This window comes from Sus scrofa, chromosome X (assembly GCF_000003025.6).
Source record: "Sus scrofa isolate TJ Tabasco breed Duroc chromosome X, Sscrofa11.1, whole genome shotgun sequence".
Taxonomy (NCBI): domain Eukaryota; kingdom Metazoa; phylum Chordata; class Mammalia; order Artiodactyla; family Suidae; genus Sus; species Sus scrofa.
Genome location: NC_010461.5, coordinates 37,234,185 through 37,261,897, shown reverse-complemented (window position 1 = coordinate 37,261,897; position 27,713 = coordinate 37,234,185). Strand labels below are relative to the sequence as shown.

General features: G+C 38.5%; 1 protein-coding gene across 1 annotated transcript in view; it reads left to right on the top strand.

The window, feature by feature from the left end:
- CASK (calcium/calmodulin dependent serine protein kinase) overlaps positions 1–27,713 on the top strand; it is a 368,751-nt gene that overhangs the window by 273,826 nt on the left and 67,212 nt on the right. The window contains 1 exon segment of the mRNA XM_003360270.5: positions 6,823–6,944. Within this exon segment, the coding sequence (XP_003360318.2) occupies positions 6,823–6,944 (122 nt within the window).

Below are 27,713 nucleotides of genomic sequence, written 5' to 3'. Positions count from 1 at the left end.
CCTACACCACAGCCACAGCAATGTGGGATCCAAGCTGCGTCTGCGACCTACACCACAGCTCATGGCAACGCCGGATCCTTAACCCACTGAGCAAGGCCAGGGATCAAACCCACAACTTCATGGTTCCTAGTCGGATTCGTTAACCACTGAGCCACAATGGGAATCCCGTAACGGCCTTTAGAATTATGGTATCTCTACTCTGACAGAATACATTTGCAGAGTTTACCTCTTTTAACTAATTTTGAGGCATCTCTACTATAATCTGTACATAAAGAATCTAAAGCATTTATCACCATGTCTAAGTTTTCATAGCTTGAAGTGGATATAGCACAGAAGCTTAAGTGCAAAATACAATTTTCATTACCGGATTCTCTATTGTGTATAATCTGATTGAGAATTCGAATTTGCTTTGTACAGTGCAGGAATAAAAGCTGTTGTCCGGGGGTGTAGGGTAGGGAGAAGAGATTGACTGCAAAGGGACAAGAAGGAACTTTTGTGAAGCGATGAAGATGTGCACCTAAATTGATGAGTTTTATCTTAATTCTTCATTATTAAGCAGATTTTTTAAACGCCATTGTGCTTGCAAGGAGGGGCTTTGATTGAGTGATTCAGTATTATATAAATAGGATTGCTATTATAATAGGAAATGGAAGTTATTGTTAACTTCAGTGATATTAAACTAGATTGAGATGCTGAATTTGCTCAGTGACACTGAGTTTTATTACAGCTATACTTAAAATTTTTTAAATATACACATACACATCTTTGCTGCTGAAATAACTGCGTACGTGGGTATATGCAGTTTATCAGTTGTATGCAGTGTATATACATTTATCAAAACTCATTGAATGGTACACTTAAGATTTGTGTATTTCACTCTTTGTAAATTGTACCCAAGGAAGACAGAGAAGTATTAAAATTTATGCTGATGTGTTTTAGAGTGAAGTGTACTGATGTTGACTACTCTGCTACTTATTTTGAGATGAATGAAAACTAAGATGAATTGATGTGTGGATAGATAGGTGATAAAAAGCAAATATTGCAAATTTAATTATAGAGTTTAAGTGGTGAGTACAATTCTTTCAAATTTCCTTATGTTTGAAATTTTTCATGTAAAGCTAGGAGAAAATAGTTTTAAGACAGACTCAACCTACTTTGACACTGAGAACTTTTTAGTTTAAATATTCTACTATTTATTTCTCTGTCCTTTCAAGTAATTTTCACTCAGTCAGCTTTTTTATGACTTTTCCACTCTTGTAATGAATTGTTCTAGACTCAAAGTTTAATTGACGTTAGGAGTTCCCCATTGTGGCTCAGTGAGTTAAGAACCCAACTAATATCCATGAGGTTGCAGGTTCGATCCCTGGCCTCACTCAGTGGGTTAAGGATCCTGCATTGCCATGACTGTGGCATAGGCCGGCAGCTGCAGCTCCAGTTCACCCCCCAGCCTGGGAACTTCCATATGCCACAAGTGCAGCCCTAAAAAGAGGGAAAAAAAGTTTAATTGACCTTAAAAGCATATTCTTCTTTAAAGAAATAGACTCAGAAAACATCTTTGAAACAGTTGATGTATTTATGCTTTTTTGACTATTGTTTCACAACAGTAGCAAAAAGCTTGAGAAACTTTTTATCAGTGAGATTCTTGGCAAAAGTAGAAATGTTCAAAATTGAAATGTATGATTATCAACTTAATTTTTAGATATAAATTTGATTACTAAGTGAATTATGCAGAAATTACAGTAAAATATTATTCTGAAAGCAGGGCTTAATTACTTTCTAACAAATTTATCATTGTGAAAGTTTGGACCAAAACCTAGGAAAATAAACCTTATGTGGTAAACAAAATTGAGATTAAAAAGAGAATAAAAATTGGATATCATCTAATTACCAAATGCAGATTATTCAGGTGTTTTGCTGAGGGTAAAACATGGTTTCAGGAGGAGTCAGTCTGTAGCAGAAGGACTAGGTGTTAGACAGCTGGGTTCTAGGACTCACTCTTCCACTCACTGCTGTGGCCCCAGGGTCATTTCACCCCAGTGAGCCTCCAACTTTTCAAATATAAAAACATTTGTCTATAAGACAGGGTTATTTTGGAATCACATAAGATCAGTATAAAAAGCACTTGGGAAATTATAAACTGTTACATAAATATAAGTATTGATTTTCATTATGACTTTAAGGAAACAGCACTGTAAAAATAAACTGTTTTCTGTGGTTATGTATTTCTCATAACAATATTTTCAGTTCTTCAGAATTTACTCAGAAAAATATAGCATGTATTTTATTGTGTCTTTTTGTACAAAGCACACAAGTGAGTAGGATACCTACAGTCCTGCCATTAAATAAATTGCCCTCTGAGGTAAACTTGTATCTTATTTATTTTTTCAAGATAGTTACAAGTTCATTCAGAGGTTTTATAGAAAAATTATTCTTTTCAACTTTTGAGAAAAGTGAATAGTTCTTTCAAACATGACAGTATTGGTCAACAAAACAGATACTAGCAGCAGCTTAGGAGCCTGCGTGTGTGTTGCTGTATTGTTATATGCTTTATGGCTGTCGCCTCTGTGTTTAAAACAAATAGCAATGGGAAAGGCCCAGAAATGTCTTTGTGTGCATTTCTATTTTATAATGGATTGAAAAATTATGAGACTTTTACATGGGCTTGGTATTAAACTGCAGATATCAGTTGTACCTGTCTATGAAATGTGGTTCTGCTGGTCATACCCAAAGAAAGAAAGAATGGAACTAGAAGAGATGTCAGCAGAAGGTGTTAAAATGATCCAGGGTGAAGAAAGATTTTGAGGTTGTCTTTTCAATATGAAAAGACAAAGTAGAACCGGAATAAAAACTATTGTTTTCCTAACTAATTACAGAAACTTAAACTAGGGGCCCTTTTAAGAGCTTGAATCAGGCAACTTGAGTACAGCTGTGGAAATTCGCTTCCTTTCATGATTGAAAACCTACACAGTTAATCACATTTGAGTACAAGATGAGACTATAGCCCAGTTCAGAAAAAGTGACAGATCCAAGGAAATTAAATAGACCTGGTGTTGACCTGGTGGGTCTTACCTCCTGGAGACATCAGCTAATAGCAATGCTGGATAGAGACAATAAAAACTAGATAAGATTACACTAAGATAACTGAGTGCAAATGATAATTAGCTTTCTGTGCTATTGAATTTTTTAATATACAAAAAGACTCCACATTTTATTAGTGTTTTTTGTTACTGCAGTTAATCCAGAAGGTTAGAACTGGCTTTAGTATCTTTATAAACCTAGCACCATTCAATTCTGCTATTGATGATGTCCTGGGGTCAGGGGCTCGGAGGGGTATTTGGGACTAATTTCGTCACATCATCCCTTGCTTTCCAAGGCTTTCAGTAAGGAATGTTGAAAAAGCTGGCTTGAATTAATTTCTAGATTTTTTTTTTCCTACTCAGAACAAAGTAAAAGTCCTGAGAAGAGCAGGTAGAAGAAGTAGATTAGGTTAAAATATTTTCAGGAACAGCAGGGAAAATGAGAACTGATTTCTGCCTCGTACCTTTTTTATCCCACTTAGTATCCACTTAATGTTTTCAATGAAAGAATACCAATAGCCTGGTAGGCATAATTATTCAAAATTAAAAAGTACCCACAGTCCTGTCAACAGATAAATGGTAAACTGTGGTACATCCCTGCCATGGAATACTCCCCAAGAATAAAATGGATTAAACTATTTATAAATGCAGCAACGTGGATGAATCTGCAGAGAATTATGCTGAGTCAAAAAAGCCAGTCCCCAAAGGTTACATACTGTATGTATTGTTTCATTTATGTAGCATCCTGGAAATGACAAAATTGTAGAGATGGAGAATGAATTAGTAGTTGCCAGGGGTTCGGAGGGGGAAGGCTGGAGGGAAATAATTGTAGCTATAAGAGGGCAAAATGAAGGATTTCATGGTGATAGAAATATTCTGTAGCTTGACTGTATCCCGCCAGTATCCCCAGTGTGATATATAACATTCTTACTGTATGTTATCATTAGGGGGAAACTGGGTAAAGGGTCTGTGAGATCTCTCTGTATTATTTCTTACAACTGCATGTGAATCTACAATTATTTCCCCTCAAAAAGTCAAATTAAAAAAAAAAATTAGGAGTTCCCGTTTGGCGCAGTGGTTAACGAATCCGACTAGGAACCATGAGGTTGTAGGTTCGATCCCTGGCCTTGCTCAGTGGGTTAACATCCGGTGTTGCCTCAAGCTGTGATGTAGGTTGCAGACGCGGCTTGGATCCCGCGTTGCTGCGGCTCTGGCGTAGGCTGGCGGCTGCAGCTCCGATTGGACCCCTAGCCTGGGAACCTCCATATGCTGCGGGAGCGGCCCAAAGAAATAGCAAAAAAAAAGACAAAAAAAAATTAGCTACGGTAATTTCCTTGTGGATAAACACTTGATGTGTGTCTTAATCACCACTTTTTTTTTTGGTCTTTTGTCCTTTTAGGGCCGCACCCACAGCATATGGAGGTTCCCAGGCTAGGGGTCGAACTGAAGTGTAGCTGCCAGCCTACACCACAGCCATGCAACGCAGGATCTGAGTCATGTCTTCAACCTACCACAGCTTATGGAAATGCTGGATCCTTAACCCACTCAGCAAGGCCAGGGATCGAACCTGCGTCCTCATGGATGCTAGTCAGATTTGTTTCTGCTGAGCCACGATGGGAACTCCTTAATCATCAAATTTTAAACATAAATAATACTGCAAAAAGCAGTTGCTTTTATAGCGACTTTGTCTTTTTCTGTTGTAGAAACCTTGGAACATATGGACAAAACAGAATGGAATATTAATAGGAAAATAAACATAACTATTATTACCTTTTTGGTGTACTTCATTCTGTTGGGATTATTTTCTGAATTTGTATATGCCTTTTTTTCAGTTATAATTGGGATTATACAGTTTATGTGGTTTTGCATTCTGCTTGCCTTTTTTTTTTTTTTTTTTTTTTTTTGGTCTTTTTAGGGCTGCACCAGCGTCATATGAAAGTTCCCAGGCTAGGGTTCTAGTCGGAGCCACAGCTGCAAGCCTACGCCACAGCAACAGCAGATCTAAGCCGTGTCTGCAACTTAAACCACAGCTCACAGCAAGGCCCGGTCCTTAACCCACTGAGCGAGGCCAGGGATTGAACCTGTGTCCTCATGGATACTAGTCCAATTCCACTGAGCCACAAGAACTCCCACATTCTGCTTTCTTGAATTTAATATTATGCAAATTTCTCGGTCTTTAAAATTCTTCAAAAACGATTTTCCTCTGGTTATATATTCCATTACATGGATGCTTTATAATTTATATAGCTATTCTCTAATTAGTAGATGTATGTCCACTTTATATGATAAATATCCTAACATGTAAATCTTTTTCTACATTTCCTATTTTTTCCTTAATGTAGCTTCTTGTAAATGGAACTACTGAATCAAAGTACATCAGCATTTTTAAGGCTCTTTGGTATATATTACCAGGTTGCTTTCTGGAAACGTAGTACTAATTTACATTCTCACCAATAAGTGTGTGTGAATGGATGAGGTCCAAGACCAGAAGTAACTAGAAACAGCATAAAGTTCCAGAACAGAATGATTGAAGATTTTTATCTTTATATAAAGCAGACCTTCTCTGTCACAGCACTATTGACATTTTAGGCCACATAATTCATTCTTGTTGGGGAGCCATCCGAGGCATTGGAGGATGTTTAACGGCATCTCAAGCCCCTACCCACTAGGCGACAGTAGCACAACCCATCCCCTAACTCTGACCACTACCACAGTGGTGACAAGGAAAAATGTCTCCTCACACATCGCCAAATGTTGTGTTCCTCCTCCCACACCACAGCCAGGGGCAAACTTGCTGCTGATTGAAAACTGAAGATCTAAGACTTATCATGGGCAAATAGGTACTTATTGTTAGAGTGTATCCAGCACTGTGTACACTAATGGACTGAAGAATAGCCCCTCCAGTGCTTTTCTTTCTGTGGAGCATGTATGTGCATGGTGTCTGCAGAGTAAAATCGGCTCATGATTTCTTTACGGCTAAGTGACTTTGTGACTACTCCCTGCCGAGAACCTCTCTGGATTCCTAGTTATTAGAGGAGATTTAAAGAAAGTGACCATACTACCATTTACTTTGCCCTGCAAAAATGATTTCTCCTAATAGCTAATAGGGTATTTGGGTATTTGGAAGTGTCAGTCAGTATGCTTACACTTTGTCATCTGAATGAAAAGGGCCCAGCAGACAGAACAGTCTGGTTCCCTTGACTTCGTATGTATAGGAAGGCAAAGGAATGGATTGGGATTTTTGCTAACTTAAGTTTGAGCATTAGAAATCCTAAAAAGCCTATTTTACAGGGCAGATGCTCCCAGTTGTAGGTTTTTCCCTCAGATCTACAGCCGGCTTTACCTTCTGTTCTTAGTGGGGAATGCATGTGTGTAAAATAGTCACCTGTGTTATTTTTGTAATATTTCAAAACATCATGGGGTCATGGAACCCACACAGCTTTCTGCACCCAGATCTTCTAGTAGCTTAATTACAGTTGATGAATTTCCTTAATTCAAGTAAGGCAAGATTCAGTTTATTTTGAGAAACAAACACACAAATACACTGTTAAGAACATAAGCTCACTGCAAATACTCTGTCCTTAAGTGATAAGAAACACATTTAAGTCTATTTTGCAGCAAAGACATGAACCTTTAAGTTCTGTTTGTTAGGCCGTAGTTTTGAAGCATAAGATTTAAGGTTACAAAGGTTAGTTTGACCTTGACTTTCTCTACTGGCTGTTTCTTTTCTGTTTGTTTCCTTTAGGAGCAGTCTCACAGGTGCTGGACAGCCTGGAAGAAATTCATGCACTTACAGACTGCAGTGAGAAGGACTTAGATTTTCTACACAGTGTTTTCCAGGATCAGCATCTTCACACACTACTAGATGTAAGTCTTTCTTTTTATTAATTTTTGGAATAAATTGAATATTTACGACACCTTTTTACTTACTATCCAAATGTCCATCATAACAGTCCTTTTCCAGGTGTTTAAGTCTGTGGCAAATGTGGCAAATCACCCATTGTAGATTCATAACTGAAATAAAGTATGTTTTATACAATTCAAGTACAGTATAGCCTAGCAAGGCACAGTGGGAAAAATTACATATTTTCTATAGGATTCTATTAGAAGAACCCATCAATCTTAGCTTGATTACTTTTTATTGCCTTTAAACAATGTTTTCAAGCATGAATATAGGAAAGAAAAAGTAAATAAGAGATTGTGCAATGGACTGTATTCTCACACACATCTCATACTTTAACATTGCTGGTTTTCACAAACTCAGTGTCTTCTCCTTAAAAAATAAGAACATATTTCATCATTAAATGTGACAGGTTCCATTGACAGCAGACTCAGATTCAGAGAAAAGTCAGAAGCTGACAGTTCACATCTGCCTTCATTTCAGTCACATTTTACGTGAAACATCTTTCTTAGAGAACTTGGTTAACTTGATCAGTAAAAATTTTCTTAGTACATATTAATCTATTAGTATATGTTTGTCTTGTTACAAGAAAAATCTTCTCTTAATAAGAGACTGAAACTTGCTTTGGGGTGCCTAGAACTTTTTGGTACTAACTCTCATTAATCCACCATATGACACAAATTAAGCTTAAGCAGAGTTTCCTAGAATGTATTGCTGAGAGCTAGTGGGTTGTTGCCATTTAAGATGGGGAAATAGATATTAAATTTATTCGTTATTTAATGACTACGTAAGCTTGAGAAAGGCTACATTCTTTATTCCCTCTATACAGATTCACAGTGGATGTTAGTATACAACAGCTCAAAGAAACCTGGTTAACTGATAGCACTTCTCAAACTAATTTGGGCACAAAACTTTGATTCATAATCCTGTCAAATTGGTAAGGAAGTTTGGGAAAAGCTAAGAGTGTCACAGTATGGTCCAGCTTCACACTAAGTTGTAGGTATCTCACAGTTACTTCTATCCATAGATTTGGTCAAATAAAATTAGCATTTTTTAGAAATTAGGCTTTTTTATATAGTGTATTATTAATTTAGGACTAACTGCTGCAGCATGTAATCCTAAAATTTCAGTGGCTTAACAGAATTGAAGTTTATTTCTTACTCAGCTCACAGTCCAATACAGACAGATGAGGTGGAGAGGAGAGGGGAGAGTCTCTTCCACATAGGCATTCAGGGATCCAGGCTTCATCCACTTTGTGGTTCTGCCATATCCCAGGGTTTTGGAATCTTTCACTGCATCCTTTGGAACCAGCGTATGAGAGAAAATGGAGAATTTTGCAGGGTCAAGGTTGGGAGTGGACTATATCGCTTTTGTCCATATTCCACTGGCAAAGACTAGGTACATGGCTACCTAGGTTCAGGAGACCTGGGAAGTAAAAGTTTTTTTAATGAGCTAAGTGAAATAAGCCAGACAGAGAAAGACAAATACTGCATGGTGTCCCTTATGTAACCTTAAAATTTTTAAGAAGTCAAACTCATAGAAACAAAGTGGAATGATGGTTGCCCAGCAAGGAAGTGGGGGGAGATAGGGAGATGTTGGTAAAAGGGTACAGACTTTCAGTTAACAGCATCTAAGGATCTAATGTAATGTGTGGTGACTATAGTTGATATCACTATATTTTATAATTGAAATTTGCTAGGAGAATAGAACTTAAATATTCTCATCAAAAGAAGATAAATATGTGAAGTGATGGATGTGTTAATTAACTTGATTGTGAGAATCTTTTCAGAATGTATAATTTATCAAATCATCACATTGTACACTTTATATTACAATTGTATTTGTCAATTATACCTCAGTAGAGCTAAAAAAAATGCGCTCAGGAAGACAAGGAAATGGGTTTTCTCTTTAGTGTAGTTTATCTTAAGTAATTTGAGGACATTTCAGATTAAGTTTATTTCATATTTACTTTCCTTGGACACTAAAAAGCCCTTAAAACATTCTATTTTGTGGATAGCTCCTAGCATTCCATTTTCTCCTTCTCTTTGTCATCATTATCGTTAACGTGTTATTTGAGTCAGAGTTCAACCTCTTTTCATGGGCTGTTTAAGTATCTATTCTTTATCATTATTTCATATGATGCAAAAAGTTTTCACAATTGTGAACTTCCCACAGAAGTCATACCCTTTACTAGAACTGGTAAATGGAATATTTAAAAGAAGCTGCAGCAGACCATGGAGAATTGGTTTGTTCCAGTTTAGTCGGTGGTTAAGTCATTGTTAAGATTTACTGGCCGTCTTTAAATCAAGAATTTAATTCCTTTTTGTCATTTAAAGGCTCAGAGAAGCCTACATTGATTTTCAAAGTTGTGTTTTTCTTACTTAATATAACAAGGTATCTGAGTTTACCAAGCTTGAGTCTGTAGGGGAAATGCCAAGAACATTGCTAGTTTCCACCAGGAGGGGCACGTATTCAGACACAAGACTAGACTTTGGAAGTGAGCCAGGGCTGTCCAATGCTAAACTTCTCAGAACTCACTGAAAACATTTATTTTTAATAACTGCTGCATTCTTTGGTAGACATTGCCACAACTTCAGAAGAAAACTCATAGATTTTAGTGAGGAAAAGCATGTTTAAAGTTTCTTTGGATTTTTATAAATCACAGACTGAAAAAGTATCTGTAGTATCAGCATCTGCCCTGTCAGTACATCTCGATTTGAAAAGGACATGGTAGACTGAAAATGAGCTGTGCCCAATAAATGGACACCAAGTCTGCAGAATTTTGCAGATGAAGCACTACACGTGAACCCCAGAACCCTCCTGAAATGGCTGATAATAAGGCTAGCCCAAGGCAGTGCTGGGATGCATTTGGCTCTGAAGATCCAAACTGAGCCATCTGGCAGTGAAAGCTTAATCATCATGAGTGACATAAGCTGTCATTTGAGTATTCCCTCATGATCTACAGCCTTTAAATGTGGTTCATTAAGTCCTTGTTTCATCTCAATACAATCAATGAAGTGTTCAAGTGGCTGCATTTAGCGAAATCTAACTTTAAAAAAATGCATAAATACTTTTTGGTACTTAAAGTATACATACAGGAAAGGAACGTAGTGTGACCAACTCTTGAGAAGCTTTTTAAGCTTTGGCTCCATTCTTTTTTTTTTTTTTTTAATTAGTTACTTTTACTAACACATGGTTTGAGGACTAGGTTAGAATATCTACTCACTTGGCAATATATTTTTTTTCCCCACTGTACAGCAAGGGGGTCAGGTTATCCTTACATGTATACATTACAATTACATTTTTTCCCCCACCCTTTCTTGTGTTGCAACATGAGTATCTAGACAAAGTTCTCAATGCTATTCAGCAGGATCTCCTTGTAAATCTATTCTAAGTTGTGTCTGATAAGCCCAAACTCCCGATCCCTCCCACTCCCTCCCCCTCCCATCAGGCAGCCACAAGTCTCTTCTCCAAGTCCATGATTTTCTTTTCTGTGGAGATGTTCATTTGTGCTGGATATTAGATTCCACTTATAAGTGATATCATATGTTATTTGTCTTTGTCCTTCTGGCTCATTTCACTCAGTATGAGATTCTCTAGTTCCATCCATGTTGCTGCAAATGGCATTATGTCATTCTTTTTTATGGCTGAGTAGTATTCCATTGTGTATATATACCACATCTTCCGAATCCAATCATCTGTCGATGGACATCAGCAAGCATTGCTGGGAAACCTGGACAGCTGCATGCAAAGCAATGAAACTAGAACACACCCTCACACCATGCACAAAAATAAACTCCAAATGGCTGAAAGACTTAAATATACACAGGACACCATCAAACTCCTAGAAGAAAACATAGGCAAAACATTCTCTGACATCAATATCATGAATATTTTCTCAGGTCAGTCTCCCAAAGCAATAGAAATTAGAGCAAAAATAAACCCGTGGGACCTCATCAAACTGAAAAGCTTTTGCACAGCAAAGGAAACCCAAAAGAAAACAAAAAGACAACTTACAGAATGGGAGAAAACAATTTCAAATGATGCAACGGACAAGGGCTTAATCTCTAGAATATATAAACAACTTATACAACCCAACAGCAAAAAAAACCAACCAATCAATGGAAAAATGGGCAAAAGACCTGAATAGACTTTTCTCCAAAGAAGATATACAGATGGCCAACAAACACGTGAAAAAATGCTCCACATCGCTGATTATAAGAGAAATGCAAATCAAAACTACCATGAGATATCACCTCACACCAGTCAGAATGGCCATCATTAATAAATCCACAAATAACAAGTGCTGGAGGGGCTGTGGAGAAAAGGGAACCCTCCTGCACTGTTGGTGGGAATGTAAACTGGTACAGCCACTATGGAGAACAGTTTGGAGATACCTTAGAAATCTATACATAGAACTTCCATATGACCCCGCAATCCCACTCTTGGGCATATATCCAGACAAAGCTCTACTTAAAAGAGACACATGCACCCGCATGTTCATGGCTCCATTCTTGTTCCTTCTAGTATTCCATATCCCGTGTTTGGATTTAGACTGTTTTGTTTTGCGGAATCAGTGTTGGTTCCTTTTTAAGGATTCCAATTAGTGACATCTAGTGGCCTAGTTCTGTGCACCATGGCTTGTTACTTAATCTCACTGAGCCATTTCATGAAATATCTTAATATATTTAATTCCTATCCAATAACATTTGAAATCGCTAAGTCTGAGGCCATGATTTTTAACCTGACAAAGAAATAAGATTAAGTTCCTGCAGAAGATAAAAGATTATATAGTACTTTACTTTTTTTTCTAGTCATGCCTTTAAAATTCAAAGAAACAAGTTCAAAATTCAAAGAAACGTTATTAGAATTTGTTTGTTGGAAACAAAACACCTGTCATATTGAAAAAATTTACTTTAAAACAAAAGGAGAAATAACTGTGGTTCCACTAAGGGAGGAAATGCTTTCTGATTTGAATTCTAGTAAAATACATCTAGTTTAATCTGTAGTTAGAAATAGATCCAGAATGTCTAAATATTTGCTTCTCAGCCATTGGCACCTGGCACACATATGCTGCTTCTCATTTTGTGAGAAGAAATAAAGAGGCCTGAGGAAGAACTGTGCTTGGTCCAGCTTGTTCCACTATGTCTGCTTTCAAAAACTAAAAGCACTAGTACAGTGATGGTCTGTATATGAAATACATAAATCAATTTTAATTAAATGCAACTTGGCATGTTTATTAGTTTGCTAAGGCTACCACGGACCGGATGGCTTACAATAACAGATTATTCTCTCACAGTTCTGGAGGCTACAGGGCTTAAATTAAGGTGTCAGTAGAGCCATGCTCCCTCCAGAGTTCCAGAGAAGAATCCTTCCTTGTCTCTTCCGGCTTCTGATAGTTGCCCGCAGTCCTTGGGGTTCTTTTCCTTGTGGTGCATCACTTCAATCTCTACCTCCACCTTCACGTGGCCTTCTCTGTATGTGTGTGGTTCTATGTCTTCACAGGGCCTTCTTACAGAGATACTAGTCATTGGATTTAGGGCCCACTCTAATCCAATACGACATCTTCAGTAATTCATTTGGAAGACCCAATTTCCAAATAAGGTCACATTCTGAGATTCCAGGTAGACATGAATTTTGAGGGGACAATATTCAGCACAATATATATGGAAAGCTGATTTTTCCTTGAATGTGTTTTTCAACTTTGAATATAAATTATAAAAATCAGATGTGAAATAATGAAATTTACCCTATCATCATTTAATTAGACTTTCTTGGGAGTTGGCATTAAGTATAATTATGTCTTTTACTAATATTTTGAACCAGTTTTGGAACTTGTGTGTGATACATTGGATGGTGAGATGATGGACTAAAAAAAATCGAGTTTTTTCCAGATAAAAAGTGTTTTGCAAAAGTTATTTGGTGGTGATTCTCAGTCTTATTAAGTTCTTGTAGAAATTTTCCTATTACAGAATTAATGTTTATTTTGTAAGTCAACAATGTTATAAAACATTGTTAAATTACACATTTATATCTCTCTGCCAAACTTTGACAACCAAGTTTTAAACATTCACCCACCATCTGTCTTACCTCTGAGCAGCTGTTAGCATTTGTTACAAACTGCAGTTTCCGTGGTAAATGTGATGTTACACTTAATTAAGATTATTTTTGTGAGAATTTCTAAAAAAAAAAAAATCAGCGATTAAATTAATAAAGCAAAAACTACCTGCAGTAGTAATTTAGCAGCTTTATATTGATTTATAAACAAGTTTTATAATAAAATAATATTTTAAAATATTGCATTAGAAATAAATGGATGTCTTTAATCCTCCATAGTTTGTATTATTGACATCTTTATTATGATTTTTTGCTTTTTTAGGAAGAGTTAGAGAGTTTTTCTATCAAACCTGGAGTTAACACTGGAAAATTACAACTCTTGATTTATTATTTTGCTTTTTCTAAGATGACATTAAATTAGTTTTCATATTTGGGAATAGCTTATTTTTAGAACTGAGAAGTTCCCCAAAGGGGAAAAAAATGGAACTTCTATAATAATTTGATGTTTTTTAAGCAATTTGGGGTCTGAGAAGTAAGTTGATACAGTATTAAGTTTGGATTGTAAATAGGTTGCAAATCGGGAAGTGCCAAAGCTCAGTTTCCCATGAATTTGTAGTCCAGTTGGTTTGCACTTTTATGTCTGGTATAATAAGGCATATTTGAGGACTTTGAGAAGCTGAGCTACTGGTACCTTCTCAGAGTCCCATCTAGTGGTAAGAGTGAACTTCAGCAAATATGAAACCAGCTGGGTAGTGGGATGGTGGTGGTGGCCCTTGTGCTACCTACCTCCTGGGGCTGGAGGATGAAGTGCACTGAAGCTTGCTTTGGATATGGGGGTCTCTTGTTCCACTGTTTCGAACTGGATGGGCAGAAAGCCCCATATCTGTTTCCATCAGAGCATTGAAGTATTAATGTCAATAGAAAAGTATCACATGAAACATAATGCCTGAGGTAAAGAAAGCTAGAAATATTCTATGTCCTAAATATTTCAAAGTAGTTTTTCTTCATTCTTGGTATAGATATCAATAAACTTAAAGGGGAAAAAAAGCTGCTAAGAATATGGTCACTTATTAAGCAACAACAGAAAACATACAGTTCAGAAACAAAGAATTGTCCCACTGTTACCACTTCTGTTCAACATTGTTATGGAGGTTCTGGCCCATGCAGTAAAGCAAGAAAAAGAAATTCAAGACATGCAGATTGGAAAAGAAGTAAAACCATCTTCTCACAGAGATATATTCTTGCATGTAGAAAATTCAAAGAAATCTTCTTAGAACTAATAGACAAGTTTTAGCAGCACTGCAGGAAATAAAACTAACTGTTTTATTGTTTATTAACTTTATATATAAGCAACAAATAATGTGAAAATGCAGTTTTTTTTAATGTTCGCAGTACCACTGAAAAGGATAAAATAATTAAAAGAAGTATAGGACCCATACATGGAAAACCACAGCTGTTGCTGAAAGAAAGTAGGGAAGATCTAAATAAATGGGGAGAGATATATCATGTTGTTGGATGGAAGGACTTGATATTATTAAGATGGCAGTTTTCTCTATATTGATCTATAGATTCAGTGCAATCTTAGCAACATTCCAGCAGAATTTTTTAATAGAAGTTGATAGGCTAATCCAAAAATTTATATGCCAAAAACAACTTTATAAAAAGAACAGAGTGAAGAACTGATTTCAAAGCTTGTTATAAAGCTTCAGTAATGAAAATAGTATGGGATTGGATAGAATAGACATAAGGATCAGTGGAACAGAATGGAGTTCTCATTAAACCCTCATTCACTGGCCAGCTGGTTTTAAACAATGGTGCCAGGGCAATTCAGTGGTGCCAAGGCAACTTTTTTTTTTCATTCTTTTAAAAAAATTTTATTTACAGTGTTGTGTTAATTTCTGCTGTATAGCAGAGTCATTCAGTTTTACATATAAAATTCTTTTTCTTTTCCATTATGGTTTACCATAGGATACTGAATATAGTTCCCTGTGCCATATAATATCCATCCTATATATAATAGTTTGCATCCACTAATCCCAAAATCCCAATCCCACCCTCCCTCCCCTTGGCAACCACAAGTCTCTTCTCTATGTCTGTGTCTTTTTCTATTTCATAGATACATTCAATTGTTTTGTATTTTAGATTCCACTTATAAGTGGGTCTCATGATATTTGTCCCTTTTTTTCCAACTTACTTCCCTTAGTATGATCATCTCTCGGTCTCTCCATGTTGCTGCAAATGGCATTATTTCATTTTTATGGCAGAGTAGTATTCCATTGTGTGTGTGTGTGTGTGTGTGTGTGTGTGTGTGTGTACATACGCATACATACTACATCTTCTTTATCCATTCATCTGTCATTGGACATTTAGCTTGTTTCCATGTCTTGGTGATTGTAAATCACTATGCCATGAACATAGAGGTGCATGTATCTTTTTGAATTATAGTTTTTTCTGAATATAGAGCAGTATCTACTTCGAACTCTCTATCTCTGGGCTTCATCTACCCCCTGGAACTCACTTTCATGTGCTATTTCCCGATTGCTACTAATTTGCCTAAACAATGACAAGATTGCTCTATAGCCTTGGATGTCATGCTTGGCTTGCCAAACTGAACCTTTTCTCTTACTGTGTGTCTCCCCACCTCACCTCTTTGGGAAGTCTAGAGCCTGTTCCTGTTCCCTCCTCCAGCTGCTTCAACTTGATATATGTAACTGACCATACCTCGTTGAGTCCTGAGACATGACTATAAAATCAAGTCCAAAAAAGTTAAGAAAATTGAGCAGCACCTCTTGAAGCTTTAATTGTGCATTTAACGCTGCATCATTCTCCTAAAAAGCTACAGAGAAGCCCATAAGTTGAGTATAGTACCATGTATTAAACTATTCCTCTACTGAAAAAAAAAAACAAAACAAACAAAAAAAATATTCCTCTACTGATAGCCATAAATGTAGCTTTAACGTTACAAACAATGTTTGCAGTAAGCATCCTTGTGCTGGCCTCCTTGGAGACATTCGTTGTCATGGCATTTATGTAAAAAAGAAGAAATTCTGCATATTTTTCACTGCACAACATGGATACAGGTACACAAATGCATAGATAGTGCTTTTTTAAAACATGGTACTGGAGCAATTTGATATCCATATGGAAAGAAAGAAACTCAGACCCTTACCTCATACCATACATAAAAATTTCCATGAGATGGATTATAGATTCATTGTAAGCTTAAAACTAGAGAACTTTTTTTTTTTTTTTTTTTTGCCTCATAGGGCCTCACATACAGCATCTGGACGTTCCCAGGCCAGGGGCTGAATCAGAACTACAGTTGTTGGCCTACACCACAGCCACAGCAACGCCAGATCCAAGCCTCATCTGTGATCTACACCACAGCTAACAGCAACTCCAGATCCTTAACCCACTGAGCGAGGCCAGGGATCAACCCTACATCCTCATGGATGCTAGTCGCCTTCATTACCACTGAGGCACAATGGGAATACCTATAAAACTTTTGAAAGAAAACGCAAGAGTAAATCTTCATTACCTTGGGTTAAATAAGGAGTTCTAAGATACAGCACAAGAGAAAGCTTGAGCGTGAAGGAAATATTCTAAAATTGGATTGAGGTAATGGTGGTATAGCTGTATGAATTTACTAAGTCATCAAACTATACACTTACAATGGGCAGATCGTACAATTTATAAACAAAATCTCGGTAAAGCTTTAACAGCTTTATTTAAAATGTGAAAAATGAGAATATATTTTCTTTTTGTTTTAAAATCTATTTTACCCTTTTTGTATTATTTTTAAGGCAAAGCACTGTTGCAAATTCCTCCCATGTGCTATGGGTTATAATATACTGTGGCTCCCAAAGTGTCCTTTGTAATCCATTGCTCCCACTATGACAGCAGTTTCAAGTGTCTCCTGGTGTTGTCTCTGTGTGCTAACACCAATCCAGCAAAGCCAAGCTGCCTACTGTCTGCAGTGCCCAAGGTCCATTGAAGGGATTATCCCAGTAGATTTCACAGAGTCATTACACTGATTTCCCCATCTCAACATTTACCTTTATGGCTAAGAATTTACCATTTATTGGAGTTCCCATTGTGGTGCAGCACAAACGATCCTGACTAGTATCCATGAGGACTCAGGTTCAATCCCTGGCCTTGTTCAGTGGGTTAAGGATCCAGCATTGCTGTGAGCTGCAGTGTAGGTCGCAGATGCAGTTTGGATCCCGCATTGCTGTGGCTGTGGTGTAGGCCAGCAGCTGCAGCTCTGATTCGACCCCTAGCCTGGGAACCTCCATATGCCGCAAGTGTGGCCCTAAAAAAAGAAAAAAGAATTTTAAGTCGAAAGTTTATTGACTTAAAAATGCTAAATTTGTTTTTCTCTCCCAAGAACTCTTTTATTATCCATTGTGTGGTTGTGACTTGAAAGAAGTCTCTATTGTCTTGTTTAAAAACATTATGTATTACATAATTTTATGTATTTTTCAGTAAGGGAAGGGGTACCTTCTCAGAGCAACATGCGGTAGTTTATTCTTTTAGTTCATTTCTTCAATATTCAAGTAGTTATTTCCGCAGATTCATAGCTCTGGCAGATTTTATGTGCCATAATATCAATTTTTTGTCTCTTTGCCGTGGTAAAATATACATAACCTAAAACTTACCACTTTAGCATTTTTAAGTGTACCATTTGGTGGAATTAAGTATATTCATGTTGGGCTACCATTACCACCATCTACCTCCAAACTTTTTTTCGGCTTCCCCAACTGAAACTCTGTACCCATTAAATAGCAACTCACCATTTCTCCCCAGTCCCTGGCAGCCACCATTCTACTTTCTATCTCAACAAATTTGACTATGTAGGTACCTCATATAAGTGGCATCATAGAGTATTTGTTCTTTTCTCACTAGCTTATTTCACCTAACATTTTGTCCTCGAGTTTCATCCATGTCATAGTATATATCAGGATTTCCTTCCTTTCAAAGACTGAAAAATATCCCATCATATATATCATATTTGGTTTATCCATTCATCCAATATCAATATTTTATGGTAGACAGTTATATACTAGGAAAAGCCAAATTCTCCAAATAAAGCTGTCTAGTAGTAGGGAATTCAGCCTCAGTTCCATCCTCACGCAATTGCTCTGTCTGGTCTCCAAGTTAGCTTCTATGTTACACACCTTTGTAAAAGGAATGTGTGATTTTTCACTAGAAGTATTATTAACTACAGGAGTCCTTCTCACTCCCTTATTTGTTCAGACGAACTACTTCTTAAAACAGGGATTGAAATTTGCTCTAAAATACCAAGAATCAGCTTGTCTCCAGTACCACCGTTTCCCACTGAGTGCCCTTCTCTTTTTATAGCAGCATAGTCAACTTTACCAGAAGGCGAAGGAATGTTCAGAAAGCCTTCCAAGAACAACAAGCACTGATTCCTCTGCATGCTCTTCTCAAGGAAAGGGGCAGGGCGGTTCCCCCAAAAAGGAATGTGATATTTTAAAGCAGCAAATAGGATATTCATGCAATGTAACTTCATTTAACTATTATTGTAGATGCTTCAGAAGAACACCTTAGGAAATGAGGTTTTAACACTTTTAAAAATGTTTTTAGTAGTTTTTTTATGGAAAAGAAATTCAGGAGTTCCCACTGTGGCACAGAGGGTTAAGAATCTGCTGTGGCTCAGGTGGCCAAGGAGGTGCGGATTTGATCCCCGGCCTGGCACAGTGGATTAAGGATCCGGTGTTGCTGCAGCTGAGACTCAGATTCGATCCTTGGCCCGGGAACTTTCATATGCTATGGGGGAAAGAAAAGAAAACATCATATCATAGTGAAATCTCTCACATTTGGGCAAACTCTTGGATCTAGCAGTAAAAAGGGCTCTATTTCAGAAGGATTAATTAAAAGGACAATAAAGCCTGCCTGTATCATCTAACTGGTTGTTTTTCTTCATGCTTGCTTTTGCTTGCTCAAGAATAGGCATTATGACTTGATTCTTACAAGGCTTAACTCCAGGGTCATTTGCCAACTGAAAAAGGCCTAGGGAACAATCACGTTAGGTCATCTGAGGCCAGTGTTTGAGTTTCTCAGAAAGAGCTGCCAATTGACCAGAAATCTACTGCAGTGGCCTATGTTGTTAGGCCACCGACAGTCTTTTTAGATTGAACTAGGAGGCCAAGCAAGTCTTAATTTCTTGGATTCAAAAATAAATCCCTGTAAGAGCAGTGTTCTAATGGGATTCAAACAGAAGTAACTCTGTACACAGGAAAAATCTAAAACCAGAGGCTTCCTTGGAGGTACTTTGCTTTCAGGATCCAACATGTTTTGCAGCCCTTTCAGGAAATCTTGAAATGGTTCAGATACACTGATTTTTCAATTTCCTCTTTACCATCAGAAGGAAACTTTCATAATGGGTTTAGAGTAGCATATTACTAGGCCAGCTGGGCCACTTCTTAAGATTTGAAAGGATATATATACCCCATCATGATTTTCTGAAACTTGATCTAAGCTAGCATTACACTGCTGTACTATTAGGCTGAAGCTTTCCTGGGACATCTAACCCAAGGGCTTCCAGCAACATTCTTATTGGCCACTAAATGCAGTATACATCCCATCGGATAGCCATTTCTGACTCTAATTACCCAGTGTAACCTGGGCCGAGTATTTGTAGCAGCCCTGGACCTTTCTCCAGGAAAAATCTAAGTCCCAAGGTGGAATTCCTGTTACTTTATTACCGTCACTAGATTTGTGGATTTGACACACTGTATTTTTTAGGTGAAAAACAAGTTTAAGATTTATAAAATTTAGCTTTTACATGTTTTTTAAACTTTTAGAGGGCACATAGTAGAAATTATGAAGGATAAAGTACAAATAATGAAAGTATACCCTTCAAGTGAATGGAGTACATTATCTCCATGCAGATGGAAAGTCATCTGCATGACTAATCTTTGAGTGCTTCCTCAATTATTTTTCTTAATTGAATTGATTTTTAGAAATTTTACAGAATATAAATTTTAGGAAAAACAATTTTTAGTGCTAAGATAATAGGCATTTTTTAATTCCCTAAAAGAAAAATGCCCTAAGTGACTTTAATTTCTTTTGGTAAATCATAATATCCCAATGATACCTAATCATTCTTAGATTTGTAAGACGGACAAGTTATATAAGTTCTTCCCAAAGTTTTTTGTTTTTTGTTTTTTTTTTTCTTTTTATGGCCACACTTGTGGCATATAGAAGGTCCTGGGCCAGGGATCAATTGGGAGCAGCAGCTGAGTTCTGAGCCACAGCCACGGCAACACTGCATCCCAGCCATATCTGCAACCTATGCCACAGCTTGCGGCAATGTCTGATCCTTAACCCACTGAGTGAGGCTAGGGATCAAACCCACATCCTCACAGAAACAACGTCGGGTCCTTAACCCATTGAGCCACCATGAGAACTCCCTTCCCAAAGTTTAATTGTAGCTCCTTCAATATTTGAAAATGCGATTTCAAATTTTGTGGTGTGTTTCTTTCAAACTTAACATTTCCCATTGCACAATCTTTAGACCACTGTTAAATGTGCTGCCCCCCTCCAAGCTTGGACGGTCATTTTTTCAATAGATTGAGCCTCTCTGTTGAATTTTACAATGCAGTTATTCTATTCTTTTTTAAAAATTGAAATATAGTTGATTTAAAATATTAGTTTCAGGGAGTTCCTGTTGTGGCTCAGCAGGTTATGAACCCGACTAGTATTCAGGAGGGTGTGGGTTCGATCCCTGGCCTCGCTCAGTGGGTTAAGGTTCCGGCATTGCCATGAGCTGTGGTGTAGGTCGCCGATGTGACTCAGATACCACATTGCTGTGGCTGTGTCATAGGCTGGCAGGTGCAGCTCCAATTCGACCCGTAGCCTGGGAACTTCATATGCCACAGGTGCAGCTCTAAAAAGCAAAAAAAAAAAAAAATAGTTTCAAGTGTATAATAGCATCGTGATTAGATTTTTTAGAGATTATATTCTATTTATAGTTATTATAAAATATTGCTATATTCCCTGTGCTGTACAATATAGCCTTGTAGCTTATTTATTTTATACGTATTAGGTCATACCTCTTAATCCCCTTCCCCTATATTGTCTCTCACCTTTCCCTCTCCCCACTGGTAACTATTAGTTTGTTCTCTGTATCTGTGAGTCTGTTTCTTTTTTATTATATTCACTAGTTTGTTATATCTTTTAGATTCCAGTGATATCTTACAGTAACGGTTGTTCTCTCTCTGACCGATTTCACTTAGCATAATACCCTCCAAGTCCATCCATGTTGCTGCAAATGGCAGATTTTCACTCTGTTATGACTGAGTAGTGTTCCATTTTGTATTACACCACAGGTATGTATTCAGAAAAGGAATTGCTGGGTCATATGGTGACTCTATTTTTAGTTTTCTGAGAACCCTCCATACCACTTTCCACAGTGGTGGCATCTATTTACATTCCCACCAACAGTACGCATGAGTTCCCTTTTCTCCCCATCTTTGCCAGCGTTTATTTGTATTCTTTTTGATGATGGCCATTCTGACAGGTGTGAGGTGATATCTCATGGTAATTTTGATTTGCATTTCCCTGATGATTAGCAGTGATGACCACCTTTCCTTATGTCACCATCTGTATTTCCTCTTTGGAAAAATGTCTATTCAGTTCTACGCATTTTTTAATCAGGTTGTTTGGCTTCTGGTTTGTTTTTGTTTTTGTTTTTTGATGTTGATTTGTATGAGCTGTTTATAAATGTTGGTTAGTAACCCCTTATCAGTCATATCATTTGCAAATATTTTCTCCCATTTAGTAGGTTGTCTTTTCATTTTGTAACTAGGTTATGTTTAATAACACCAAGATCTTTGAAAGGGTATTTTCATATTTTTAACTTAGGGACAATGAGTTTATGTATAAACTTAAGCAGGAAAAATAGATTTTTTTAGATCTCAGATTTATTTCTGATCTCTAGCTTTAGAAAACTGGCTCCAGTGCAGTAGTTGAATATCAGTTCCTTATATTTTAGAATTAAATTACCTTTCCCTAACATTCCTCTAGATTTCAAATGTATTTTTAAAAATACTGGAGTTCCCGTCGTGGTGCAGTGGAGTTCCCGTTGTGGCGCAGTGGTTAATGAATCCGACTAGGAACCATGAGGTTGCGGACTCGACCCCTGGCTTGCTCAGTGGGTTAAGGATCCGGTGTTGCCGTGAACTGTGGTGTAGGTCGCAGATGTGGCTCAGATCCCGCGTTTCTGTGGCTGTGGTGTAGGCCAGTGGCTACAGCTCCGATTCAACCCCTAGCCTGGGAACCTCCATATGCCGTGAGTGCGGCCCTAGAAAAAGACAAAAGACAAGACAAAAAAAAAAAAAAAAAATGCTGTTGAGGAGTTCCCATTGTGGTGCAGTGGAAACGAATTCGACTAGTATCCATGAGGATGTGGGTTCGATCCCTGACCTCGCTCAGTGGGTCAAGAATCCGGCATTGCCGTGAGCTATGGTGTAGCTTGCAGATGCAGTTCAGATCCTATATTGCTGTAGCTGTGGCATAGGTGGGCAGCTACAGCTCCAATTCATCCCCTAGCCTGGGGACTTCCATATGCTGCAAGTGCATCCCTAAAAAGAAAAAAAAATACTGTTGAATATCAATGGTTGATCTGCTGGGTTTGCTGAAAAGATGTACCATTGGAACTTTGTTACTCATCACCCAATTTCTTCATGGAAACTATAAAGAAAGTTCTTAATACAATAGCCCATGTTTTCAGAGCAAATCATTTCAATTCCCATTGTTGTGCAGTATAAACTTGTAAACATTGTTATTATCTGTCTTATAGGATCACAGACACATTTCATTATATTCTTTGTAGCTAAATTTTTAACCCTTAATAACTTTAATTCTTTTCCAGCAGGGAGTTTCTTTGGTATCTTTCATTTAAGTCGTAGGATGGTGGTTGCTAATGAGCTTGTTGTCTCAAGCAACTCTACAGACCCATTCATTATTTGGCTCATTTCTATAGCCTAGTTGCAAAAGTTATAATCTTTCTCAACTAATGTACATTGGTGGTCTTTAGATTTAGTTTCCTCTGTGCTAGAAAGTTAGTGGAACACATAACCCAGTAATAGTAATTTTACAGGTCCTCCACCTGCCATTCCATTTTAAATGTTGATATTGCTAAAGGCTGCATATAAATCTTCTGAGGAATAGAAATCAGAAAAGTGTGAGATACCAGAGAGTATGGTTTAAAAAGAGAGAGGGGAGAAAAGGAAGGAAAAAGAAACTCGATTTAGTGTTTTGAACGTAGATAAAAAATGACATACTAAACAATTTTATCATCATTGTGTTTCATCATTAAGTATAATCTCAGGAGAGTTAAATTTAATGTTACCACCAACTTTATTCTGCCTCGTTTAAAACAACCCATCTCTAGTACAGAATACAGCCTCTTCATGGAACTGTGCTTTTATACCCCTTAAGACAGAAAGATAAAGTAGGTCCGTGGTAGCTGTATGGGGTCACATCTGACCCAGCAGCAGAAACTGGTGGCGAGCAGACTCGTCTCAGAGTGAGATAGCATGAAGCAGTGTGTTCCCCTTGCAGCTCTTCACATTTCCTCGTTTTGCCTTGGGTGTGTGTGTGGCGGGGTGTTTTAATAAAAAGTGCTGAACTTCAGTAGCTATAGTTTCATTAGAAAGAGAAAACAGTAATAGATAGATCTTCAGAATAGATAGATTCTTATTTTCTCTCTAAGGATAATTTATTAACATTCTTCCCTCCCTCTGCCTCACCCTCTATACCACGGCTTTACAAATACATTTGAAATCTTCAGATGGCGGGAAAGCAAAGAGCAAATGGAAATATATTTTATCATTTCAATCCACCTTGAATTTGAGTTTCTAGAGCAAGTGTTGGCCACTACAACTGTCAGGCCACAGCCAGCCAGCCACCTGTTTTTGTAAATAAAGTTTTATTGGAACCCAGTCGTGCACATTCATTTATGGACTATTAATGGCTACCTTCACATACACAGCAGAGTGGAATGGTTGTGACAGAGTCCATATGGCCCACAAAGTCTGAAATATTTATCATCCGGCCAGGAAAGGATTAAGATTCTAACATTCTTTAACTGGGCAAGGCTTGTAGTTGATTGCCTAGTATCTTTCAAATCATATTTAGTTACCTTTTTTCCCTTACACCTATAAATGGCATTCTCTACAGTCTTTCTCCAAATATTTGCTGAAGGTGTTTCCCTGGCACAAGACTTTGTGTTACCAAATTCTAATATAAGCCCTGGAACTCGGGTAAAAGAGAAAGGAGACCTGTCTAGTCTGCTACTACTTTGGCTGTAGGACCCTGAGCACATCATTGCATGTCACTGAGCATCAGCTCTCTCCATCTTAATGTGGAGGAGTTGGGAGTTCCCATTGTGGCGCATTGGAAACGAATCCAACTAGGAACCATGAGGTTGCGGGTTCGATCCCTGGCCTCGTTCAGTGGGTTAAGGATCCGGCATTGCTGTGAGCTGTGGTGTAGGTCACAGACGTGGCTCGGATCCTGTGTGGCTGTGGCTGTGGTGTAGGCCAGCAGCTGTAGCTCCTATTTAGACCCCCAGCCTCCATATGCCATGGGTGTGACCCTAAAAAGCAAAAATAAAGTAAAATGGAGGAGTCGAATCATGGTGGTATCTTTTACCTTGAAAATTGTATCCTTGTTCAGTGGGCTAAGATCCAGTGTTGCTGTGAGCTGTGGTGTAGGTCGCAACACAGCTGGGATCTGGTGTTGCTGAGGCTATGGCGTAGGCTGGCAGCTGCAGCTATGATTTGACCCCTAGTCTGAACTTCCATATGCTGCAATGTGGCCCTAAAAAGACAAAAAAAAATTTTTTTTTAATTTTATGAAGCCAGACTTGAAACATACCAAAAAAGAGAATTAAATGTGGTCAAAATGTATTTCTTAGTTTTGAGGGAACGTTTCTAAATATGCAAGCAAGACAGAAGATAAGTGATATCTGGCTCCTAAAGAAATAAGCTAAAATAAGTATTCCTCTTCTGTTTATTTTTCTATTCTGAATTTAAAAAAAAAAAAACCTATTTACAGTTCTTATGCACCAGTTAAATACTTTTTTTTTGAAGAATAAACATCTGCTTTGTACTCAGCCTCATGCTCAGTACTGTTACTAAATGTCAAAGGACTCAAGAGTCTGATCATGGAAAAGAGAAAGAACCACTTAAACAGCATGTTCTATATGTCCCTCAGGCTGCCAGTGTTTGGCAGGGAGAGGGGCAGCCAGATGTTGTCTCTGTCCTGGGTTGTTCCTGCCTCATCAGTGTATCCTACAGCTGGCCTTGGCAGTACCCACTCAGCTCCTGCCTTTGGGTGTGACTCCACGGCCACTTCTGCATCCCCTCGCTCTGTGAAGACAATTTTCTGGGCCAGGGCTCCATCAAGATGGCTCCAGCCAGATTACATCCTGAGGCAGCTCCTTAGCTCATGGGAAACATACATGCTTGCTACAACATACACTGAGTGTGCGCTGCCCTACTGTTGGCCTCTCACCCTGCTGTCAGGGGCTGCCCCAGGCAGCCTCCAGCCAGGAAAGAGGCTCTTTTCACATGTCAAGCTGCTCCAAGAGCTCTCTCTCACACAGCACTCTTCTGGGTGCACAAGATGGGCCTTGGAAGTTGCTGCAACTCAGCAGGCATCCCTGCAGAGCTTGAGATAGTGAGCTGTCCTTGTTGGCACCTCTAGTTTGTGTACTTTTTTTGGAGCATCTCCCATCCTTGACTTTGCATGAGGGAGCAAGCAACTCCCTATCCTTTCCTCCCCAATTGGAAGGAGAAGAGAAGATCAAATGCTTGCTCTCCTCAGTCTTGCACTTCTACAGATTCCAAGCATCTTCCTCCATAGGCAAAACGGGGTGCTGGGGTGACTATGGAAGGACCGCTTTAGCTACCTTTCAGCAAGCCTTGGAGGGATGGTCCGGCAGCTTCCTAGCCGACTTGGCGGCGCTTACTTCCTATTGGCCTTGGCTCTGGGCTTCGGCTGAAAGTCCAAGACAACAGGCAAAGTCTCAAAATCACATCATTCTAAATATTATTTGTATGATAGAAGGGGGTGGGCAGAAAAGGGTGATAAAGAAAGCTGCAGCCTGCCTTTGTTTTCAGAACTCAACCACCTCTCGCTTGCCCCCCAGACCTTGGCAAAACTCTACCTGAATTCAAACTTTGAGTCCTAAACAGCATCTCACAGGCAGCTTACAATATCAAGAGGACCCATAAGAGTGAGAAGTTGAAAAGTTGCATACTTCTGACCACTGTTGAAGACAGTTTAATGTTGCATTGCATGCAAACTTACAATTTTTTTTTTTTTTGGCTTTTTGCCATTTCTTGGGCCACTCCCGTGGCTTATGGAGGTTCCCAGGCTAGGGGTCTGATCGGAGCTGCAGCCACCGCCTACGCCACAGCCACAGCCACAGCCACAGCCACAGCAACGCGGGATCCAAGCCGCATCTGTGACCTACACCACAGCTCATGGCAACACGGATCCTTAACCCACAGAGCAAGGCCAGGGATTGAACCCGCAACCTCATGGTTCCCAGTCGGATTCGTTAACCACTGCGCCATGACGGGAACTCCAAACTTACAGTTTTTAGTTTTAAGTTTTATTGAAGTATAGTTGATTTACAATGTTGTGTGATGACTTGCCATATTTCTCAAACAGTTTATATTTGTTATGGGTATCCCTAAAATATCCTGAATCCCTAAGGCAAAGATGAAGTCACAGAAGTTGGGGGGCTGGGAAATGAAGGTTTGCCTGCACATGCACATCCAGATAGTCCCCAGCTTGGGACTGTTCACTGAGATATTTCCTACTTGATAATGCTGGGAACCAAATTACTCTCAGATCCTCAAAGGGGTCAAAGTGGCATGTGTTTCCGGGCCTTTGGTTATACCTTTCTTTGGAATTTGTGAGTTCTTTGAGGATAGGAACTCTCATCTTTTTCCTTTCCATAACCCCAGTGAATAGAACCCCACTGCCTAGTACATGATAAAGTCAGTAAATATCAGATGGGTAGATGGATCAACCAGAGGTCACTTCTTCCCGCTGATGGTAAAAGTAAACTCCTTCCCTGTCCCTTCTTGCCTTAGTTCTTACTTACTGTTTTGATTAATGAGCAGGCAGTTGAAATTCACCATCTGTTCTTAGCCACAAGGATACCATCCATCTCTCCCGTGCCTGCCTTGACTGCTCAGGCCTGTGCTTTCCTGGGAGCTGGAGAGGCAGAGCCCAGTGTCCCCACCCCAGGCAGAAGGTCCCTTCATTTATTCCTTCCTACTACATTTGCTTTTGATATTAGTCATCCTACCTCCCCCTCATCCCACCACTAGTTCCACTAAACTTAAGTTAATGTGTGATGAATTGGATTGGGCAAAACCAAGGGAGCAGAGGGAAGTTTGGTCTGAGCACTTTACTTGGGGCCTTATCTGTATGCTACCTGAGAAGTTGTAAGACTGGAAGGTTGATTCTCACTTTACTACTCTCTGCCTCATCTTCCTCCTCTGTAAATGGGAGTAGTAGAGGTATCAACCTTACAAGGTTCTCTGAAGTTAAATAAGGGATACATATATAAAATAAGAACTTTGAGGAGTTCCCGTTGTGGCTCAGTGGTTAGCAAATCCGACTAGGAA